Source organism: Neolamprologus multifasciatus, chromosome 4, assembly GCF_963576455.1.
Source record: "Neolamprologus multifasciatus chromosome 4, fNeoMul1.2, whole genome shotgun sequence".
Lineage (NCBI taxonomy): Eukaryota > Metazoa > Chordata > Actinopteri > Cichliformes > Cichlidae > Neolamprologus > Neolamprologus multifasciatus.
In genome coordinates, this window is record NC_140442.1 from 3,692,513 (window position 1) to 3,716,578 (window position 24,066).

At 40.7% G+C, this 24,066-nt stretch overlaps 1 protein-coding gene across 2 annotated transcripts; it reads right to left on the reverse strand.

Moving 5' to 3' along the window:
• Positions 1-33: 33 nt before the first annotated feature.
• elac2 (elaC ribonuclease Z 2) lies at positions 34-23,385 on the reverse strand. Of its 2 annotated transcripts, XM_085158175.1 has the most exons (25): positions 23,043-23,385; positions 22,688-22,893; positions 17,709-17,759; positions 17,544-17,614; positions 16,305-16,369; positions 16,151-16,208; positions 16,009-16,077; positions 15,801-15,905; positions 15,415-15,470; positions 15,261-15,319; positions 14,986-15,058; positions 14,793-14,905; positions 13,716-13,814; positions 13,502-13,640; positions 13,185-13,270; positions 12,754-12,875; positions 11,475-11,571; positions 8,786-8,924; positions 8,663-8,701; positions 8,295-8,404; positions 4,823-4,922; positions 4,609-4,729; positions 4,067-4,145; positions 3,598-3,742; positions 34-309 (listed from the first exon to the last, which is right to left on the reverse strand). In XM_085158175.1, the coding sequence occupies exons 2-25, from the start codon at positions 22,879-22,881 to the stop codon at positions 67-69; spliced, it is 2,433 nt and encodes an 810-aa protein (XP_085014301.1). In that variant the 5' UTR covers positions 22,882-22,893; positions 23,043-23,385; the 3' UTR covers positions 34-66. The 2 variants fall into 2 exon arrangements, with proteins under 2 accessions (XP_085014301.1, XP_085014300.1); XM_085158174.1 differs by having other exon boundaries at positions 22,688-23,376.
• Between the last annotated feature and the right edge of the window lie 681 nt (positions 23,386-24,066).

The window sequence follows — 24,066 nt, forward strand, 5'->3', positions numbered from 1 at the left end:
AAATAAAATAACTCAAGATGGATTTATTTAGTCTTTCAAAACTCATGTTTAAATGAAAGAGAGGAATCAGCTGCTTTTCAGCCTCTTCGTTTCTACATGTGCTGCTGTTTCCTCCTGGTCTCTTTTAGCACCTCTGCCGACGTCCGGCGCTCCCGTCTTATGCTCGCTGGTCACTTCAGAGCTGCTTCCTCTTGGATATCTCATCTCCCTCCTCTCCCTCCTCTCCTCCATCTCGCCGAGCTCCTCGGCAAACAGGGTTTTCAGTGCAGGAATGAGTTTGGGGATGATTTTGGAATCATCAAAACGAATCTGTGAGCAGACAAAATAAAGGAAATTGCCACAATATTTAAATGAAAGCATTCAGAACCGTTCCATTTAGACTTTTTATCCTTATTTATACTCTTTACAGTAAATGTTTTATATACAGTATAATTTCCTTGTTATTCTTGTATAAATGTTTGTTGTTGGTAGTTTATATGTTACAAAAAATGGAAAATCTTGTCTTGGAAGTTGCAGCATTTCTGCTAACATTTAGATTAAGAAACAGCTGAAAAAATGTTCTTAAATGTGCCTTTAACTGGAGATATGGTATGTTGGAGCAGCAGTTTATCGGCAGCTGAGAGGAAGAGGTTGGATAAACTCATCAGGAAGGCCAGCTCTGTTCTGGGATGCACCCTGGACCCAGTGCAGGTGGTGGGAGACAGAAGGACTCTGGCCAAAATAACATCTCTCATGGACAGAGTCTCCCACCCCATGCATGTAGATGTTGCTGAACTGCAGAGCTCCTTCAGTGACAGACTGCTGCATCCTCGATGCATGAAGGAGCGTTTCCGCAGGTCCTTCCTCCCTGCAGCTGTCAGACTGTACGATCAGAACTGCTCCCAACAAACATAGATGTTTACATTAATGCTGTAACTGCAATAAGTTAGTTAATTAACCAATTCGCACTACAACCTGCTTTGCCTCTTACCTGTAATTACTTTTATTTTATTTAATAACTGTACAGTACTCTCTGTTTATAGTAACCATTGTCCTTAATGTAAATATGTAAGAAAAATTGTGTATGTTTCTGTTCCGTGTCCTGTATATTTGTCTTTTTGGCTGCTGTTACAACCAAATTTCCCCTTGTGGGACAATTAAAGGATTATTCTATTCTATTCTATTCTATTCTAGATATTTCATCAAACTTAAATACTAATTTGTCATTTCTCGTGCTTTGGTTTAGTCTTACTGGTAATGTATGGTGTCTTACAATCACTAATGAGCAAGGCTGAGGAGCCAGAAGTTTATCATGTCAGTCATACATTGGGAGAAAGTACTCAGCCTCCACTAAGGTCCAGGTTTAGTCCCAGCTTCCTGTTTTTACACACGTTTTGTTAATACTGTGGTCCCTCGTTAATTGCGGGAGTTATGTTCTAAAAATAACCCGCAAAGTAGTCAGCTTTATTTTTTATTTATTTAATTATTACAGATGCTTTAAGGCTGTAAAACCTCTCACTACACACTTTCCTCAGACAGGCATGAACATTTTCACACTCAAAGTTTGTTTTTTAGGATTTGATCTATAAATAAGCGCCGGTTTTATCATTAAGCCCGCGGCGTTTCCACACATAACCAGAGTCACGTAATCTTTTTGGACCTTGAATCCTGGGGCTTTGGCTTCGTCCTGAATTATAAAGGTGCGAGAGGGCGTTCGTTTCCAAAATAAGCCTGTCTCAGCCATACTAAAACTTGTTCAGGTTTATATCTTCCTTCCTTGATGATCGCTTTAAATTTGTTGTTCACCTATGCCTCTGCTCTAGAGGTATCCGCAGAGGCGGCCTCCGTGCAGTCAAACACTTCTAAGTCCAAAGCATTTCAGAAATTTGTCAAACCAGTCCTTGCTGGCATTAAAAGCACTCGTCGATGGCCTGGACTCCGCAGCATCCTGCTCCTCGCTGTCAGCTCAAGTTTCATAAAGCTTTTTAGCTTTGATGCGGATGAATTTGGTGTCCAGCATAATGTTCTTTTTTTATGTAAATGTGACAAGCTGAACGCATTCTGTACTGTACAGGAGACATGACATGGAGGAGACTGATTGACATGGTCTACAGCCAATTAGGATGCAGAATAGGGGTGGGGAAAAAATCGATACTGTGTAGCATCGTGATATTTTGTTTGCTAATAATGTATCGATACAGGGACAGCAGAAATCGATATTTTGTTACAAAAAGTTTTTTGTGCTCTGACTTCAGAGCATGTTGATCCTTTTTCTGAGCAAGAATCCTGACATTCCTTCACTGTCCAAATGTGTTTAACTTTTTTATGGCAGCAATAAACATGACAGTTTACTTATTTTAATTTAAGACATGTTTTATTTTAATGAAGTTTAAAACTTTTTTATAAATGTAAAATTATATTTTGTTTTAATTTACTTTCAAATTCTTCAGTTGCTGAAGGGGCTGCATAGTTTTCATAAACTGCATAGTTCAGAATAGCTATAATTGTACCAGATGGTTGATTCAGTTAAGTTGGACTAGACTGTAATACAAACCGTTCAGTTTGTCAACAATAAAACTGAAATGAGAGAAAGACTGAGTGTGAGACTTTGATATTAGATAAAATGAATATTGATAAAGTTTACCTTTATGTACAGAATCTGAATATCGCAAAATATTTTTAAAAATTGCAATAATATCGTATCGTGGGATGTATGGTGATTCCCACCTCTAATGCAGAACACAATCCGCTGTTAAAAAAGAAAATAAAAGCATGCAAAATTGTGCACAAACAAATCTGCGAAACTGGGAGGCCGCGAAAGGTGAACCGCGTTATAGTGAGGGACCACTGCACTGAATAAAGAGATTAATCCTGTCCGGACACAATGTTGTTCTTTAATTTTCTTATTTAGACGAATGGGGAAAAAAAATCAGATGACGCAAAATGTAAAAAGCAAGATGTTGATACTTTTGAAAGCATCTAAAGATATTAAAGTCACCATGAACTTTAAAGTGGAGTTGAAGGAGATGCCAAGCAGATGATATAGTAGTTAGTTAGTAGTTAGAGTAGGTAAAGTTAATTAGCAAAGAAAATCAGTCCATGACTGCCGATCTCTGCCAAGCCTCATCATAGTGGAAAGCCAAGGAACTAAGCTCCACTGACATATACAGATGTCCTTAAAACCTTAAAAAATGTTATTTCTAAAAGTATTAATATCCTATTGTTTGAAGTTCTTGCTGTTGTTGTATATAAATGTGCAAAACCTTCTCTAGGAACGCATAAATGGACCCTGCTGCTGAAGCTGTGGATGAATTGGAGAAAAGTTCATTTCTGAAAGCACAGCCGAGAAATTTCAACTGAAGCGAGTCGAACTTTCCAAGTTTAACTCTATGGGGACCCCTGTCTGCAACACTATAGTATTAAAACTTTCAGGACTGCGTGATCATTAAGAGAGCCTCCATCTGCACATGTCTGTGGACCATGTTTCACACAGTGTCCCCGTGATGCCTTCAAGTGCAACAGGATATCTGGAAACCAGCTGTCAAATCCAGTGAGACATTATTCGTCAAAGAAATCAGACGCGGCCGCTCTCACAGCCAGGTCTGCACCCGGACTTACTCTCATGTGGTCGAAGGATATTCCCACCCTGTCGTTGAAGTCTTCGCTGAAGAGCGGGATCTTAGCGTAGCGCTGGCTGAAGTGGTTGAGCACGATGAAGTCGGCGTTCATCTTCATGCCGATACCGATGGCCTGGGAGGTTGTACTGTGAGAAAAGATGAGTCATAAAGTCACAGATTTACGTCGCTCTTCGATGGGAACGTTGTTTTCTAAAGACATAAAAACGCGCTTTTGTGAAGACGGACGCTCACAGTGGCGCCGTAAAAAAGGAACAAAAATCAATGTCGATATGTGCGGAGAATGAGGAGATTTAACAATGCACTCGGAAAGTAACGGCCGCCTCAATCAGCGAGTGAAGAGAAGTCTTTGCTAGCTGACACGGAGCTCCGACTGCTCGTTTTTCCTCCTCCAACATTTTCATTAAATCGCCTTAAAGTACCTGCAGAGCCACACAGTTTGTTTCACTCACCTATGCCTTTTCTCTACAGCTTCCTCCTCTAGCTCATCCTCCAGCGTGGCCTCGTGGATTAGTAAGGTCGCATTTTTTCCTGGGTTATAAAAAGAAAGAATGAGAAGCCCAAATCAGAGGGAAGCACTTAGAGCTTCTTCCCGTCCCACAGGAAATCAATCAGGTGGTCAGCGTGATCAAGAATCCGCATGCCCTGTTTGTCCGGTGAGCTGAGCCATCTATAATGAGCAGACTTGGGAAACACTGGCTGTCTCTGGGAGGCTTTGCTTGGACAGAATCCAGTCAAGCAATTTAAGAAGAGTCAATGAAGAGGGATCCCAGAGGAACCATTTAGAAGAGGCTGCCAGCTACAAGAGTGATTGAGAGCATTAAGAAATATCGGATAAATTATTCAAAACAACCCATGTAGTCGAGCTAGAGTCAAGATGACCTTATATGAATCACTGTAATATCGAAAGCGGACGCTCAATTTGCTATTATGTGCTTCTGCCTAGATACACTTGGGTGACGTATGGACTTTAATCAGTCTGAGTAGGACTAACCGATGTGTACGAATGCGTCGCAGGGCATGGTGTCTCCAGAAAAGGCCAGCTTCCAGCCTTCCTGGTGAGTGAAGCTGCAGGCAAAGGCGTTCTTGCAGTGACGCACTAAACATGTGTGGAACTGGGAGACACACGGGAATAAAACGATGAGTCACTTTAAAAAGGCTTAAAACAAATAAATAAATAAATATGTGAGGTTCAAACGGCTGCTGACCCGCTGCAGGTTGTTCTTCTTCAGCATCGCTTGGATGAATGACTTCGTCCTCTGTTTGGGAACCTCGACGGTGTCGCACAGAAATTTATTGGGGATGAGGCTGAAAAACAAATCAGAGAAACGACGCACTGAAACTGACCGTTTCACCTTTAAGCACAGACAAGTGCGTGCATGATTAGTGTGAAGGGTGTCATCACAAGGACCTGGTGCAGGAAAGTAACAGAGAGACGACTTACATTAGACCACTGGAATGACCTTAATGTAACATAAAGCCAAAGTGCAGTTCCTGTTTTGGCCACTTGAGACTGTCTCCAAAAGCAAGTCAATCCCCATAGACTCCCATGTTAAAGGCCAACATTTAGTTGGTCGTGTTTGCAGTCTGCAAATGTGTTTTTGCTTCTATGGACGAGTTTCTCCCTTCATAGCAAATCTACAAGAATTCATTTGGATTCCTGAGCCGACTGATCGCTCCCAACTAGGGCTGCCACGATTAGTCGACTAGTCACAATTACATCGACTATCAAAATCGTTGACGACTGATTTAATAGTCGATGCGTCGTTTGAAGCTTTGTAAGATCACAAAAGACGCAGGAATAAGTAGTAGGATTTAAGAGTGTAATAACGGACTGAAACAGAAGATGGCAGCACTGCATGTACAAGGATGCCAGCTGCCGTTAAACCCCAAAGAAGAAGAAGCTGTGTCCCAGAATTCATAGCGCAGCCCAGCTCAGTTTCCAACAATGGCGGCAGCTAGTTAGTTTTAATATTACTCTTATTATTCTTTCTGGGTCATAAAATAAACGTTTAACATATTTTCAGGCCAGAATGTAGCTGTGTAAACCTCAAATATCTGCTCAGTTTATCAAGACACCACATATTTTCAAAAGCGCTCCGACGTTTTCGGAGACGTCTGTTACCCACTAGCTCGATAGCTAGCCGGGGGCTAGGCTAACTAGAGCCGTGAGAACACCGGACTCCCGGCAAATCGTTTTCAAACCCACCGCTGTCTTTCGCTACTCAGGTTAAACATGATATATAAGTCACTTAGATAACTTAAAATGTTATTGTTTGGCCTTTTTTAGTATTTTATTTGTTCCTGAGTAAATTGGTTTGGCTGAGATTAAAGTTATAGTTTTTACACAGCTGAATAAACATCAAGCAGACAGCTGATTATCAGAAGTGTGAGATGCTCGAGAATTTACTCCGGTGTCCTGTTATATTTTAGATAGCAAGGAGTTTATTAAACTTCACCAAAACAATCTGCAAATGTCATTAAAATGTAATAAACTATCATCTTGTCTTTATTTTTAGTTAGCACATACCTTAAACACTTAAAGCTGTAAGCTAATGATAGTTATATAAGAGCAGATGCTGCTGGTGCAATAAGCTGTACATTTTACGTCCAATGGATGATGATCTGATTAGTCGACTAATCGCAAAAATAATCAGTGACTTGTCTACTATCAAAATAAATCGTTTGTGGCAGCCCTACTCCCAACACAGGCAGCTCTACGCCTCTCCGACATGTTTTTAACTGTTGGTGCCTTTAGGAATTATATGATTAATATTATGACTTGCTACTTGGTTCAGACAACAAACAAACAAACAAACAAACAGGCTTGTAGGTTTTTCTGAAGTCTGATCTAACTGCCAAGGATCTCTTACCCAAATATGTAAAATAACTACACGATGACAGCCAAAACACAGCTGATGATGATTCGAAACCAGTGAGTTTCAAACGGCACAGTGTCTATGCTCATCTGTTATCCTGTTCATGGTTTCAGTCAATGCAACTTAAAGGCTGAAAGACCTCCTGCTGCTATAGTTCTAGTAATTTAGGTTACTGAGTTACTCCATAAGCATTTCTCAAAACTCGTATTTTCTATGTCTTATATTTCTATAAAGTAAAAAAACAACAACATACTTGGAAATTTAACTGTACAAGTGGATTCTTCAATTACAGACCTGCTCTTTTTCAATTTTTAACTCAAATAAAACAGAAATTCTCATCACTGGTTCAGGGAAGCTCCAAGTATTCAGTCTTCCCTAAGCCCTTTATCCATGCATGAAATCACCGGTTAGAACTCGAGTTTAGTCTGACCTTTGAGAAACACTTAAAGAAGGTCCTTTGTTCTTTATTCTGTGTTTCTTATAATGCTGGTTTTGATATGTGCAGCACAAATAAACATCATCATTATTATTATTAATGATATGTTGTTAATTATTTAATAGTAGTCTATGACAGTGTTTCCCAACCACTGTTCCACGGCACATAGGGGTGTCGTGGAAGATTATCTGGTTCCACCTGGTTAGTACTCTAAACCAACGGTCCCCAACCTTTTTTGCGCCACGGACCGGTTTATGCCCGACAATATTTTCACGGACCGGCCTTTAAGGTGTCGCGGATAAATACAACAAAATAAAACTAGTACCGGTACCGAAAAAAAGAAAATTTATTCATAACACACGTGAAAAGACCCAGGAAAACAGAGTAAACGATAAAAACCATAACAAAATAACGCTGAAAACCGATAAAAACCCTGAAAACCATACACTTCACACCTGAGCCTCACCTCTCGCCGCCCAGTACCAAACAACTCACGGATCGGTACCGGTCCGAGGCCCGGGGGTTGGGGACCGCTGCTCTAAACGTCCGGCCTGAGTAACAGGCAGAGCAGTTACATTCTCTTCCACTAGAGGGCAGTACAACTACCTGCTCTAATTAAATGGGTTGCCAACTGCCAGTAAAACAGAAGAAAACGAAGAAGAAATGTCAAGCTGTGTCATAATAGTCAAGCTGCGAGTGAGACAACGCAGCGCGTAACAGCAATAGATACATATTTCAAAATAAAAGTATCCAGTCTGACCTGGTCCTGGAGAAAACTCTGACCCAGATGAAGGCCCTAGCATGGTTAGTGGTCAGAAGAAAGTAAAAGAAGTATACTGGGGACAATATAACGCTATACCTGGTGCGCAGGGAAAATGATCAATATGCTTTTTGTGACATTTTTGTTTGGTGGTGTGCCGTGGCTCCAAAAGGTTGGGAAACACTGGTCTATGAAACATCAACGACAGGAATTAGCTCCCTAAACGTACTGCATGTAATTACATGATTTATAGTTTAGGAATCTTTCCAGCTACTCTGAACAGCTCAAACACTTTTCAACCAATCAGAAGAAAAAATTAAAACCCCCGAAAGTTGCTGATAACATGACGACAACTGTGTTTGTCAAAAATACACCAAACAGACTTTTCTTCGTCCAGTACACACAAATAATGTAGTGCAAGTGGTATAATATACATAAATGCAATTGTGCTTTGGTTTTACTATTAATTTAAAATTATTATAAATGCAAAGACACAAAGAAATTGTTCAGTAACAGCAAAAACAGTTCAGCTTAACTAATCCAGCACTCAAAGCATGGAGGTGGAGTGTGTCCTAATGAGTTTAGATGTTTTTGCGTCCACATACTTGATGTGACTGAGAATCTCCTCGCAGTAGTCGTGGTACTGGTTGAGCCAGGTCATGATCTGAACCGGAGCAACCAGGAAGATCGGGCTAAACGGCTTTCCCAAAGTTGCCTGGAGGTATAGATGTGACACATGTGACCCAGGAATGTCATTATTTGGGAATCCTTACACAAAACTAGGAGGTAGTATAAATGGTAAATGGCCTGTATTCGTATAGCGCTTTTACTAGTCCCTAAGGACCCCAAAGCGCTTTACACATCCACCCATCCACACACACATTCACACAGAGGTTTCTATTTTTAACCAACCTTTCATGTCTCGAGTTTTCACTTCAATCCAGAAAAAAGAAACAGTATTTCAAATACTCACCAGTGCCCTTTCTCTCTGGTACAGCAGCTTCACCAGCCCCTGACACAAAAACATCACAACGAGAGTAAGTCGAGCGGTCCAACTTTGTTTTTACAAGTTAAAACCTGATGCACGGCTGCTTACTGTGTGATGGTCAGCATGCAGGTGTGAGATGAAGACCGTGGCGATCTTGGACAAAGCGTCGTCAACGTCATCCCCGTAGTGTCTGCAGAGCTGACCGAAGGTTCCCTCTCCACAGTCCAGCAGCAACGACTGACTCGGGCTTCATGCGAGTACAAACAAAAGAGGGACGAGTGAAACGTGCCCAGACAAAGTGAGTGAGTACAGCCTTCTCAGTACACGCGCATCATTATTCATTACAGGACGCCTTTGTATGTTTTACAAATTTACACTAAGAAATCATTTTAATCAGTTTTTAAGCCTCTTAAAATTGACTAGAGACAGTGAAGCACTGTTCAAACACCACTGAGGATACATGAGGAATACATCAGGTGTATACAATGATGAAAACAGCAGATTCCTGCAGCTGAATGAGATACTGTCTAAAACTGATGTTTTTAAAAATGGGACATTTTAACCTAATTTACATCCGAGATAAGACTTTGTTATTCTTATTTGGACCAAACACAGTGGTAACTGAAAAATGATGCAATAACAACTTTAAGATTTAGGTTTTAAATATATTTAATTTAGGCCATTATTCAGGTCTATTCCCTTCATGACCACCAGGGGAAGTAAATATCATTGATTATCTGGCAACTTTCAGGAGAGGGATGTTCCTTACGGTGGTGAGCTGGAAGAAGAAGATACATATGGAGAAAAGCTACTTTGTAAGTTGTTTTAGAGCATCTTGTAGTTTATGTGCTAATCCTTTCATGTTCTCCGTCACCTCCACCTTTCCACGCACTCAAAAACTGCTTAATTCCCACTTTGGACATCAAACATCTTTGATCTCTGTGGGAATACCTTCCACCTCTGTGTTTAAATACCACCACACATACTGTAAGATGCAATGACCTTTCCTAAGCTAAACACAAAAGAATCATAAAATACTGAGAGATCATCTGAAGTCAGATGTAATGTCTTGAGTTTGGATGGTGGAGGAGGTGGATGCACAGATGGCTGTCTATGAATCTAAATGTCAGAATAGCAGTGAGCTTTAATGAAAGGATCAGAGTGATGAGAAAGACTTTGACAGGGTGGGAAAAGTGGAATTGATTAAAAAAGAAGACCAGAAGTCACCCGAACTCCCCAGGAAAGCAGTGAGAACAAAGAACTGAGGCAACAGCTTCAATTTAAAATTCAGTCCTTTTGTTATCTACGGCAGCATACTATTGCCAATATGAAACAAAAAGAAACTTGTGCAATATCTAGTCTCGGTTTGGGTCATATACTGCATTAGGTGCTTGGAGACACAGTGAATAATATCCTCTGTACTGCAGATAAAAGCTTCAGTCTGTGAAAACAATGAGAGGCTCTCAGACGGCCGGGCTGCTCGTTGACAACAGATATTTGATTGTAAGAGTCAGACTCACTTTTCACTGAGAGTCAAAAGTTTGGTTCAGTCATTTTAGCAGTTCCTCTGCAGTGTTGGTCAAGTTACTTGAAAAAAGTAATCCCGTTACTTTACTGATTACTTATTTTCAAAAGTAATTAATTACTTAGTTACTTAGTTACTTTTTAAAAACACGATTTACAACCTGAATAGGTGATAAAGTGATAGATCTTTCAGCCCAATTCTACTTTTTCTACATAATCCATCATACAAAATGTAATCAAATGCAAAAGTCTCTTTTTAAAACTTGTTTTATTAGTTTTAATCTTTTAACTTTATGCATCAAGCAAAAATGTAATTATATGCAACATTCTCTGACTGGAAGAAATTAGTTTAACATTTAAACCTATTTTCTGCACATTCCAGCACATAAAATAAAATATTTTGTGTGTTTACACTCAGTCTTTCAAATAGATGCAAGTAAAACACAGCAGAAAATAAATAAAGTCAAAGACTAGCGGTCCTGTTGCTCTATTTTCACCTGTAAAGCAGGAGTGGGGTAGGCGGAGGTTTACCCTGGTGCAGGTGTGCTGCGGCGGTCAGTGGAAGAATCCACAAGTTTCTCTGTGAGTTTCCCATTACGTCGTAGCTACTCGGTGCTTGTTTGGAAGTTTAGGGTTTTTTTTTCGCTGTAAAAAGAAGTTTTCTTCCCACGCACAACGGACACTAATGTTTTTGTCACTTTTTATGGAATCAAACTCAAAGTAAGGTCAGTACTTCCACGCTTTAAACGCTGCACGCTCATACTCTCTCTGCACTCGATATATGATCCATTGTTGATCTGCACACAGCTGTTGTCACGAACGTCGCACTCGCTTACGTCACTGTCATGAGACATTCTCGCAAAAAAATCACGGTTTTAGTAACGCAGTAACGCAGCGTTCCTACGGGAAAGCAACTGTAATCTAATTACAGTTTTTCCAATAGTAATCCCTTACTTTACTCGTTACTTGAAAAAAGTAATCAGATTACAGTAACGCATTACGCCCATCTCTGTTCTTCTGTAACACGGAGTCAAACATGAACATAAATTAAGGATCTCACAGGATTAAGAGACGATCAAAGATTCTCTTTGACTTCCTGTTTTGACCGACCAAAATAAAAGCAACATATGTAATCTCATTAAAATGTCGGTTCTTGATAAAAAGATGATTTTCCTCTTTCTTACGTAAGAGTCTTGAAATTCTAAATCAATTTTTATTTCAATGTTGACACCAGCGGTGAGCTACACTGCCTTCCTGTCCTGAGAGACGTTACCTGATATTAACTAAAGTGCCGCTGACATTCCTGATCTTCATCGGAAGAGCCGACCCAGTTCCCAAGAAAACCACCTCTGGGTATTTTCCTCCTTGACCTGCAACAAAAACAACACAACCATGCATGCACGATGAGTGAGGTCGACAAACAAAAACATATTACTAATGCAACTGAGAGAAAGAAGCACACCGGTGGAATACTTCAGGATCTAAAAAAGGTGTTGGATGATCAGACGTTGCTTTTAGGTAAATGAGACAGGTATGGCATCAGAATGCTCGCCTATCACTGACTAATTCAATATTTGGATGACAGGTATCAGTATGCACATATACATAATACAGATTCTGGTTTATTAAAAGGTAACTTGTGGGGTGCCACAGGGTTCACTTCTTGGACCACTATTGTTTACATTACATAAGTCAATGGAGTGCATTCAAAGCAGTGTTTGGATACTCTGGAAAGTAAACTACTGACTGGTTTGACTCACCTTGGAAAAACTAAATGTATTAAAATCGGAAAACCGCTCATTAAATAACCAAAGAAAAAGTTAAGTTAAAACTGCCATAATCCTTCAAGCAAAATGTTTTCCGGTTAGTGTTAATAACAAATTAACCTGGAAATTAAATACAAAGTATCAAACAAAAGGCACAAACTGCAACATTGTTTTAATTTGAAGACTTCTTATGCCTTAAGCATTTTATATTATTGACTTGCTGCTCCACGTATGACTGTATAGAGCTGTGAGGAAACACAAGCCAAACATCAACTCTCTCTTTTTACTCACAAAACGTAAAACTAAATATGAATGATAACAAAGAAAACCTACTGAGAGTCAACAAATCCATAATTTATTGGATTAAACTCACTGAAATACAAACATAATATTTATAAGCTGTTTAAAATGAGGGATAATAAAAACAAAAAATTAGTTTAATTAAAACTTGTTTTTAAATTACAGCATAGAGATAAGATGATTACTCAGGATTGTGCTAATTGTATAGTGTGATGATGTCTCGACACAGTTCATCCATATCCATCTTTTATTTTCTTTTGTCCCGATTTTCTATTTAAATCAGAAGCTAAAGTCGATTTAATTTTCCTTACATTCTGACTGTTGTATTACATAAGCTGTAGCTTCAAGCTACACTCTTTCAGTTGTTCATATCATTTCTTGTGATATTAATGAACTTAAGATAAAGACAAAAATAAAGCACTGTAGATAGACCACGCGTGAGTGAATCCAACACTTTTTGGGCGGGTGCTAGTTTCCATAACTGACCGGAAAGCTCTGCAGAGCCAGCGGAGCAAATCTTCCTGCACTCGTCCACTTCTGCCAGAAAGTTTGGGACCTCAGAAGCTTCTTTCACAAACTCCTCAGAGTTGCAGGAGGGGATGGCATCTCTAACAAATGAGACAAGAGTGAAAAAGACACACACCACTGCCTGCAAAAACACTGCTGGGGAAAAAAGCTGTGTTTTTTTTTTTTCTCCCCCCACATCTGACCTTGATGCGCCTCTACAGTACTTGACAGAAACAATGTAAGAAAAAAATAATAAAACCCTGACACTTGTAAGATGAGGTTAAAAAAAGACGAGAGAAAAAAGCGGTTGAGAGGGGCTGGTCCAGCGCGGATCGTTTTCTATGACAAGCCGGCGCTCAGAGCTGCAAAGTAACGATGGCTAAATTGGAGGGATTGAAGGGCAAACTAACCTTTGCCACTCCATTACAGGTCTGAGCTGGAACTTGAGCAGACACTCCGCTCTGACGTTCGGGACGTGTAAGGCCGCCTGAGGCTCCTACAGGAAACCAAAAAATAAAAGTTTTTTGATGTTTTCTTACATGCAGTTTGGGAGCTGCGCTTTTCTCTCTCAGTGTATACAACAACGTGCTTTTTCAGCACAGTACAAGTAGAGTTTAAATGCATGCAGGGATTCGTCTATTGTGAAAATGTGTAAGGTCAAACTTCCCCGTTTGAAAGGGAACGTTTCAGCGAACACCGAAATGTTTCATCTGTCCATCAGCCTTGCCTTTGTTTTGTAAGCTTTCAGTTGTGGGAAGATTTCTGGGTGGATCATGTTGAGCTGGGCCTGAATCTTGTGACTTCTGATGTTGTGGATCGTGCACGCGTGTTCGTTAAGGATCAGGTGTTCTGTCGTAGATGGAAACCTGCAGAAACACAACCGCTGAGCGCTCGGTGGACAAAATGCTGTGGCAAAAAGCTTTCAGACAGAAACTGCAAACCTCTCCATCCATTTCTTGTATTGGTCTGTTTTCAAAACAGACTCTGGAGTCATGTGGACCACCAACGCAGCAGGGTCCTCCGTCCCACCTGTCTGGTATCTGGAGGGGGCGACAACCTCAACTTTAGACACTTCTAGAGAATATTTATAAGAACCACACTTCCTGTCACAGCATAGAAAGAAGCACAGGGTCAAACTTACACACAATAACTGGTTATCGTTGTCAAGTTAAACACCACACAGGCACTAAATGCACAAAGGCACCGTTTCATCACGTGTGGCAGTGTTGCTTAGCTAAACTATTTTCATCTATCTAAGTGCGTCATGTGCACATATCAGGTCTTCCAGAGCAAGAAAACTGCAAATTGTGACTCTTTGACTCTACGTAGCCTGATGTGGGGGAATTAGTTTCTACCAGGATACAGTTTCCTTTAATTCAAAAAAAGAAAAGATTCAAGGTCCTACAAGCTCTCGTGTTATCAGGTTTGTTGTAGAACTGAGTTAATCTGAACAGGACACTTTTATGACATCATGATAACTAAGAGGGGAAAAAAAGACATCATATCAAAACTTTATGACCTATTTAAAAGTTTATAACATGAGATAAACGAACAAGACAACGACCTGCAAACTGAAATCTCAGTTTTATGAGTTTGTACCATAGCTCACACTAATACACTGTGACTCATTCATGTATGCATCTCCTGTCAAGTTAATAAATCTTCATGATAAATATACATCACATATATGAACTGAAGGAACATCTCCAATGCTAATTCTGCTTGGTCTGTATCCAGAAAAACACCATTATGTTGCAAATGAATGAAGATAAATCAGCACATTTTACTGGGAAAATAAAGAAATTAATAAAGAAAAAAATCATAGATCAACTTGTTTTGCACTGGAAAAGACAAATAGTTAAATTATCCACTAGAAAGAAAAACCGCAAACACCTAAAGACCTAAAAAAAAGTTAAAACCCAAAACATTTTTGATCACTTTGATCATTTGTTTTGTCTGAGAACAGCATGATTTTATTAAAATAATAATTAAAATAGTGCTGGCAGTTAAACTATTACCTTCCCAGCAGCTGATTGGTGCAAAGAGCTCCAAGAAATTCTTCAGACGGACACTCGACCATAATAAAGACTGGTCCTGGATCAGTAGGAGTACAGACCTGCTCGGGTCGGATCTGAAAACCAGCAGCGACAGAAATGAGAGCGAGTCCAGCTCAGAGCTGCAGCCTGAATGAAAACAAAACAGAGTCTTCACCTCTTTTCCTTCATGCACGATACTTTTCCCGGCTTTCAGAGCTGCGATGATGGGACCAATAGCAGCTGTGCCCCTTAGAGAAGGAAAGATCAGGAAACAGTTCAAATCAGACTGAAAATGAAGCAAAACTAAAACTAATATTTTGCATCTTTTTTTTACTGCAAAGCTTTTTATAGACAAGAATTGTTTCATGTAAAGTATCATTTGTGCACACCAGTATAAGACAACTGGACCTCGTGTTAACTTGGAAAGAACATAACAGTGATTCCACTTACACGGGCAGCCCGAGCTCTTTGGCTTGAGCAACTAAGAAGTTGCCCTTCTTTGGGTGAAGCTGGAAAAGTGTCAGACAGGTAAAAAGCAAACTGTCAGATACAATAAGCTTCAATTTGCACGTCACAGGATGGACGTATTTTCACAGCGTCCTACCTTGCAGGCAAAGGCGACCACCAGAGAGGAATCTCTCGCTGCTGTTCGCCTTTCACCTAAAATGTGAAGCGATTGTTGCACTCAGTTTGTTCATGTTATTACCAAAGACACGCAGCCACAGTCGGCCTATTACACTTTTATTCACACCTCAGTCCTGACAGAAGACGGCATGAAGCCTAAAGCTTAAGATCCCACATTGTAGCTACGCTTAAAATTATTTCCAAATCTGTTGACGTCGATTTATTTTAAATGATTATTAGTCATTTTTAAATTTGATTTTATTTTTGTGCTGGCTTTCTGTTTTATTTGAATGCTCCAACCTCAGGTGGTCAAATGAATCTTGTCTGTATAATACTGCGTGTCTAGTCTAGCCTGCTCTGACTCACCTGGATCGTCTGCACTGCTAACGTCGGCTTTCTGTGGAGTCGCCTGAGTGGGGCTGTTCCTGCCCGACCTGTGGGAGCGCTTTCTGTCGTTGTCCCTCGACTTTGCTGCAGAGACGATGGCATAAAAAAACAGATTAGATGACAAACAAACTCCTTCCTGAGGCTACGGAATAAAAAAATAATAATCAGGAAACAGATTCAAACCCACCGAATATCGGCACCTGATAAACCGTCATGGTGTCATCGGAGTACGTCTCCTCAGTGTACGGTCGGACCGCTGGGACGACACAGTGAATATCACACAGACGTAACACAAAAATAATGCATTTGTCTCGAGAAGTTCAACATACACAGCTTGATGTCCTCCAGCGGTCCAGAGAAAGACTTGATGGCATTCAGATATTTCTCCTGTGATTTGAAAAAAAAAAAAAAGGAAGAGAGCAGATGTGAAGTGAATCCTTTCACATTAAAAGCTCCTCAAGGCGTGTTTGCACTGTTTCTCACCAGCTGTGGAGGTCCAGAGAGAACACACTCAGGGACGCCGGTGTCCTTCAAGGTTAATATCATCCCTGCAACGAGACGAGACACAGAAATATTATTACAGAACAAAGAGATATAAGAATATTTAATATACTGAAATTAACCAAAATCAAATAAATAGCTATTCTGTGTAATGGTTCTACTTATACAGAATATAGACATATAAATCATCTAAGAGTGCACGAATATTATTTTATATTGACCTGTACATTCAGAAATTATTTCAAATTTTGTGCAATTAACAATCAAAGTAAAGCAGGTCACGTTTAAAGGGTCATATTCTGCTCTTTTCTATGTTTTATTCTTGAACTGTGCACATATAATTCCAACCACCGTAATAAATCTCAGCTACAAGAGCTGTAGATTATTCCAGGTCTTCGTGTGGGAGTCAGTCAGTTTTCAAAGCCTTCACTTCTGAAACCAGCGTGGGTTTAAGGCAAATGATTAAGACGCAACCAGTGTAAACAAAAGGAGGTCTCTTCATGTTTAAAGGGATTAAGGTGACAAAGGAATGAACCTGCTCTGCTGGAGGTTTCTTCCTGTTAAAAGGAAGTTTTTCCTCCCCACTGTCACCAAAGTGCTTGCATGAGGTTGTATGATTGTTGGGTTTTTCTCTGCATGTATTATTGCAGGGTCTGCCTTACAATATAAAGCGCCTTGAGGCGAGTATTGTTGTGATTTGGTGCTGTATACATTGAATTTAATCCCACAGTTGCCAAGTACTTGCCCATAAGGGGCCGTGACATTGTTGCAGTTCTCCACCTAAAGTTTTCATCTTAAAATATAAAACACCTTGAGACGATTGTTCTTGTGAGCTGTTGCTGCATAAATCAAACTGAGCTGCACAAAATTCTGCAGGTTGAGGTGAGAGGCAGACCTCCGCCTGGGTTGGATTGTTATTTCAGTGTATTTGGCTCCATCCACAGTTATGAAACTGTCCTCAGCTTCAACTGGCATTTTCATGAATGCATATATTTTACAAAATATGTCAATAATCAAGTTGTGCTTTTAGAACCTCCCTGTTGTAAATAATGCAGAAAGACGAACTGATGAATACTGGTGATGAAAACATTTTATTTCCATTAATGCTGAATATTACTGTCATGTATGAGCTATGTGACTTCAGCTCTGTAATATATACCTGGTGTTAGTGTGGAGCACCAGTGTGTTGACAGGGATGAACATGAACCTGTGCTCACTGACCTGACAAGCCTCCCACGTTCTCCCAGCTCAGTCTGGTCAGGAAGATGTTGTCCAAGCGAGCAGCTTTCAGCCTGCCACAGGAAAACACGATGATCATGTTCATGCTGTTTTTTAAACCACCGGACAGACTGAAATCTTAACGCTGCTGTGGCATCACCAGCTTACTTGTGTTCCTGCATGAGCCTCTGCGTTCCTTCACCACAGTTGAACAGGTACCTGCAGCGGAGAGAGGTTTGTTTTGCATAGGTGTATTTCAGAAAGCGTTGAGCGAGCTGCGATCAGAACCTCTGAATTACACCAGGCGATTGGTCTCAGGATTTTAAGGGAAAAAGATTATTATCATGATCATTCCTGTTGCTGCATTATGCTCCACAGATTGTGTCAAAGTTCCTATTTTTTGTTTTATGCCAAACTGTCCAAAAGCATCTTATTATCATGTTGAGAAGCCTTTTCTTCAAACGCCTCCAAGCTGCGTGAAACTAGGTGTGTGTGCTGCTGAGGACCTGAGTAAGTGCAGTCAAAGGTTTAAAGTTAGTTTTTGCTATCAGAGGTTACCATAAAGTAACTACAGCCTGCTCCACATTAGGGCTGCCACAAACGATTATTTTGATAGTCGACTAGTCACTGATTATTTTTGCAATTAGTCGACTAATCAGTAGTGATGTGACGTTCTGTATCGAGGCTTCGAAGCTTGTGTCGAGTAATTGAGGGGACGTTTCCGCGAAGCGCGTATCGAGGCTTGCTTCATTTATGGGAGGAGCTGAAAATGATGACGTCCGAAGCCTCGCTGCCCGGCTGTACCACGTGACTGGTTCATGAAGCGGTTCAAACTTTGCCGCGAGATATGACAGCGATATGAACCCCTCAGACTTCATTCAGAAATGTAGGTGTTTGATGGAGAGTTGCGGTTAGTGAGAGTTAGAGACAGTTTGGAGAGAGTTTGGAGGTTTATGAGAGTGAGGAGAGAAAGTCAGGAGAGAATGGAGCCAGCTAAGAAGAGGAGGATGTCCTCCCCTGTGTGGGAACATTTTGATTTTATTCCTCCCAACAAGTTATGTAAATTTCTACAGAAGATGTATTTTCATAATACTGATGGTGCAATAAAACATATGTTAAGCTGTCTTTACTTTTGTACAAGGTGAAGTGTTTGCTATGTGCCAGGGAGCTGGGATATAACAACAACACCTCATCCATGCTTAGGCACTACAGAGCTTTGCATGAGAATAGGGGGAACACAGATTGTGGAGCAAGACCAGGTGAGCCATCAAATGCCATGATAATATAGCATGCAGTAATGTTACTAAATGATATAACAATATTATACAATGCAATAAGTGACGTGTGTGATATTTATATTTGTGCTTTGTTTTTGTTGTCTTTCCTCGGGAGAACAATCTCAAATAGATGAAGACCTGGTTAGCATGGTGATTGAGGACTCCCAGCCATTTAGCATTGTGGAGGACAAAGGATTTAAAAGATTTGTTAAATCATTAAATCCTAGCTATGTTCTCCCCACTAAAAAGGTCATAAAAGCAGTGAAAATTTAGTTTTTACAGAATAAAATGTGGGCAGGACTGAGGCTCAAAGCCTCAGTGTGTAGCTGTCCATACCTGAACGTTACAAAAGCACAACCACTGTCCACACCCCAACCACACCTCACCTCACAGTAAATGATCATTTCCATTTTAAGCATTTCCAAATGATCATTTCCCATACTGCCAGCATAAATATACACAGTATACTGCCATCACTACAATATACATGTTTTACACACTCCTTTTGTTGTTGACATTTACAGGCTGTGTGCAAAAGGCCACACTCTTCAAATTCATGCCAACTAATATTTTTACGTCCAGTAGGTGTCCTACTAGAGCAAATGAAGCTTCAAGAAGCTTTGCACTGGGGTGAACCAATTGGATGAAAAGCTTCAGTGCTTCATGAAGCTTCATCTGCCCATCACTACTAATCAGATCATCATCCATTGGATGTAAAACATACAGCTTATTGCACCAGCAGCATCTGCTCTTATATAACTATCATTAGCTCACAGCTTTAAGTGTTTAAGGTATGTGCTAACTAAAAATAAAGACAAGATGATAGTTTATTAAATTTTAATGACATTTGCAGATTGTTTCGGTGAAGTTTAATCTGCTTGATGTTTATTCAGCTGTGTAAAAACTATAACTTTAATCTCAGCCAAACCGATTTACTCAGGAACAAATAAAATACTGAAAAAAGCCAAACAATAACATTTTTAAGTTATCTAAGTGACTTATATATGTTTAACCTGAGCAGCGAAAGACGGCGGTGGGTTTGAAAACGATCTGCCGGGAGTCCGGTGTTCTCACGGCTCTAGTTAGCCTAGCCCCCGGCTAGCTATCGAGCTAGTGGGTAACAGACGTCTCTGAAACGTCGGAGCGCTTTTGAAAATATGTGGCTTGTGTCTTGATAAACTGAGCAGATATTTGAGGTTTACACAGCTACATTCTCGCCTGAAAATATGTTAAACGTTTATTTTGTGACCCAGAAAGAATAATAAGAGTAATATTAAAACTAAGTAGCTGCCGCCATTGTTGGAAACTGCGCTATGAATTCTGGGACAGAGCTAATTCTTCTTCTTCTTCGGGGTTTAACGGCAGCTGGCATCCTTGTACATGCAGTGCTGCCATCTTCTGTTTCAGTCCGTTATTACACTCTTAAATCCTACTACTTATTCCTGCGTCTTTTGGGATCTTACAAAGCTTCAAATGACGCCTCGACTATTAAATCAGTCGTCGACGATTTTGATAGTCGACGTAATCGTGACTAGTCGACTAATCGTGGCAGCCCTAATGCCAAACTGCCCAAAAGCATCTTATTATCATGTTGAGAAGCCTTTTCTTCGCCTACTCAGGCGATAACACCTCCAAGCTGCGTGAAACTAGGTGTGTGTGCTGCTGAGGACCTGAGTGAGTGCAGTCAAAGGTTTAAAGTTAGTTTTTGCTATCAGAGGTTTACATAAAGTAACTACAGCCTGCTCCACATACACTCACACTGCAGCATTTACTAATATTAATGCATTTCCAGCTTTGTCAAACCAAAACAGTCCCAAACCGTTACCCATACCTGCACCTAACGTTAACCCTCAAACAGGTCTTTGAAAGGGAGTGAAAAGTTCTAAAATATCCTCACTGAGCCAGATACTGTATGAGAAATTACAGGAGCTGTGTGAGAAACCAGGGATGTCTCATGCTGATTGGCTAAAGACTTGGCTAACCCTCATCAAGGAGAAACATCTTTCTGCCTCCAGTAATAACCACAACAGACATGTTTAGCCTCAAAACCAGTCAGCAAAATGTGTCCCGAGGTCACCGAACAAAGGGAGCGCCCCACTCCCCCTGCCAAAGGCAGGTTTAATGTTCTATGTTCATCTTTTATCCAGTCTATGATTGACAGTCAGTGATTGACTTTGTGGTTCTAGCGTCTGATCTGAGGCTGTTTTGGACACTTGGATGCTGGATGAGATCTCAAAGAAGTCTGTCAGGCAGACCTGGAAACCCAAATGAGTACTGAGGAGGCACCTGACCACAAGGTCTTTTTTTAAGGTTATTTAATAGAAAAACAGAATATAGCACTCATAAATCACCAACAGCCAGTTTACGGCCATCATCAACTACAGGTAGACGACACCTGCCTGCTGTGGTGACGCCTCCCCTCCCTCCTGCTCAGAATGACGTGTTGGTGATGAAATCATCTCGACCTTGGCTGACGTGAGAACAACCCCCTTGCAGATTTAACCCACGGAAAGCTGCTAGTCTAGATAACATTCCTGGGAGAGTACTCAGAGAATGTGCAGACCACCCTAGATCTTGCCCTCAGCCACCTGGATGATAAAGACACATATGGACAACACCTGATTGGAAAACTGAACCTACAGGGCCTGAAAACCTCCCTCTGCAAATGGATCCTGGACTTTCTGACGGAGAGACCTCAGACAGTTCGGATCGGTAAAAGCATCTCCAACACCACCACACTGAGCACTGGAGGGCTGTGCGCTCAGCCCACTACTGTTCGCGCTGCTGACTCACGACTGTGCAGCAATGCACAATTCGAACCACGTCATCAAGTTTGCATATGACATGACTGTGGTGGGTCTCATCAGCAAGAACGACAAATCAGCACACAGAGAGGAGGTGCAACAGCTAATGGACTGGTGTAGAGTCAACAACCTGTCTCTGAACGTGGACAAAACAAAAGAGATGATTGTTGACTTCAGGAGAGCACAGAGCGATCGCTGTCCACTTAACACTGATGGATCATCTGTGGAGGTCGTCATTGTTGCACTTTTCTATCGCACTGTTTTGTGTCTTATCGTTCTGTCTGGTATTGCACTGTTTGTTTGGGAGGGGGTTGTTGCACACTTGCACTTGTGTGCAACCCCCCCTGTGTTGATTGTCTGTTATATGTAGCACCACGGTCTTGGAGGAACGGTGTCTCATTTCACTGTGTACTGTACCACTGCACATGGTTAGAATGACAATAAAGCCACTTGACTTGATAAATATACACTGATTAGTGTGTATTCGTGTCTTCCAACAAACTGATGCAGTCTCATAAACTTACAATTAATCCATTAAATACAAATATAACTGGGTGCTGGTCTGTGGGAGCCATGTCTGACCTCACAAATGCACTTCTGAAAGACTGGTCAGAAATTCCTATAAACACTCCCAAACCTGTGGAAAGCCTTCCCAGAATTGAAGCTGCTACCGCTGCAAATGTTGGGCTGACATTAGCTCAAACCCTAAGGATTAAGAATGGGATGACACTTAAGCTCATTTAGGTGCGAAGGCGAATAAAGTTTGAAGTAAAGGACGTTTCATTTTGTTAAACACCTGTCTTGACTCCTCTCCTGAGGAGAACTAAGATATGAGGTGAGGACTCGAGGATCCACAACCTGTGAAATACCGGAAGTGAAAAGTGTAGCTTTCTCTGCATCACTGCAGTAAAGTGGAGCCCAGGAAAAGCATCGCTTTGACCTGCTGTTAATGCCTGCTATTTTTGCAAGTGTGTTTCCAGTGGGGTACATTAAAAAGTCAAGTTTTTTCTAACATACAACAGCACAAAAAATGTGCTCCAAAGTGCCTTCAGACGGTTTGAAGTACCTGTTGAACTCGGAGAATACGTAAACTGACGCAGCATTATCTCTGCTTCCAGCTCCGACCACCTGCAGGTACACAGTGGACGGTCCATGAACGTCTCCTCGCTTGCTGCGGTTCTCTTTGGTTTTCACTCTGCGCAGCGGCTCCTTCTGCTTGGCTTTCTTCGGTAAATTGTTGTTAGTGGTAGTGGTGGCCATGGTCCGAAAAAGCTGAAAAGCAGTCCGATGGAGAGAAGAATCACAGCGGACAGGAGCAGAGAGAGTCCTGTCGTTCACAAACAGCGACGTGAAGTACCAGAGCCTCACATGGAGCCTGTTCATGCTAATCGTCTCCCGCAGTCATTCAAACCACAACGTACCGATTAATCACATGTCAACGCGCTGAGTTAGTCTTACTTAAACATTACTGTCTTCTTTCTGATCGATTAATTGCCCAACAGACGGTCTCCGCTCATTCCACAAGGGCTACCAAGTTGGTTGACACCGTAGATGACACATGTGACAATTTTTTTCCGGCATCTAGTGATGACGTTGTCAGTTCTTTATGCCGATTGGTGCCCGAGATTGTTTGGCAGAGCTGTGGACCAATCAGAGCGGGGTTTTCAGAGACAGAGGCGGGAACAGAGCCTCTTCTTGAAGACGTGCCTAACGTAAACAATGTACTTCAAAATAAAACACCTAAACGTTAAATTACACATGGTTAGCGCTTTAAAAACCGAAAATTTTATTTTAAAAAAACAGAATCACTAAATTTAGTGCATGTAAGCAATTTTTAGATTATATTGATTTGAGTTTATTATCAGTGTTATTAATACACAATTATTATTAAACTTTTACATAAAGATCATGTTACATAATATAAACTACACACAATATGGGTTTCAGGGTTCCTGATACCTTGCTGATATCTGATTATCTGCATGCGACCCTGGAGATCTTGCATCAGTTAATCTACCACTGAAATATGAGCAATCCATACTAGTTCTAAGAAAATAATCCTTCTAAACTGGAAAGACAAAAAGTAGTTTCTTGTGACTCTTTGTTCCGCCCAGTGCCTGTTACTGTATGTTTCGCCACGACTTTAGGTTTTGCATACATGTCAATAATATTACTACCACCCCATTAAACTCATAAAGTTAAACTACAGTATGAACCAACACAATTACAAGTGAACAGCTAGAAGAAGTAGTTAACAGTATTTGTACACATCAAAAAAGTTGTTTAAATCACAGTCATAGTCTGAGCATCTGAACGTTTTGTGCTTTTCTAGATTCACCAGGAATTGTATGGCACATGGCATAATTTAATATATTACATTTTTCTCCTTAAATTATGTCTTTTTGCAGGTGCAGGTCACCTGGATCCAGGCAGAACAGACACTGT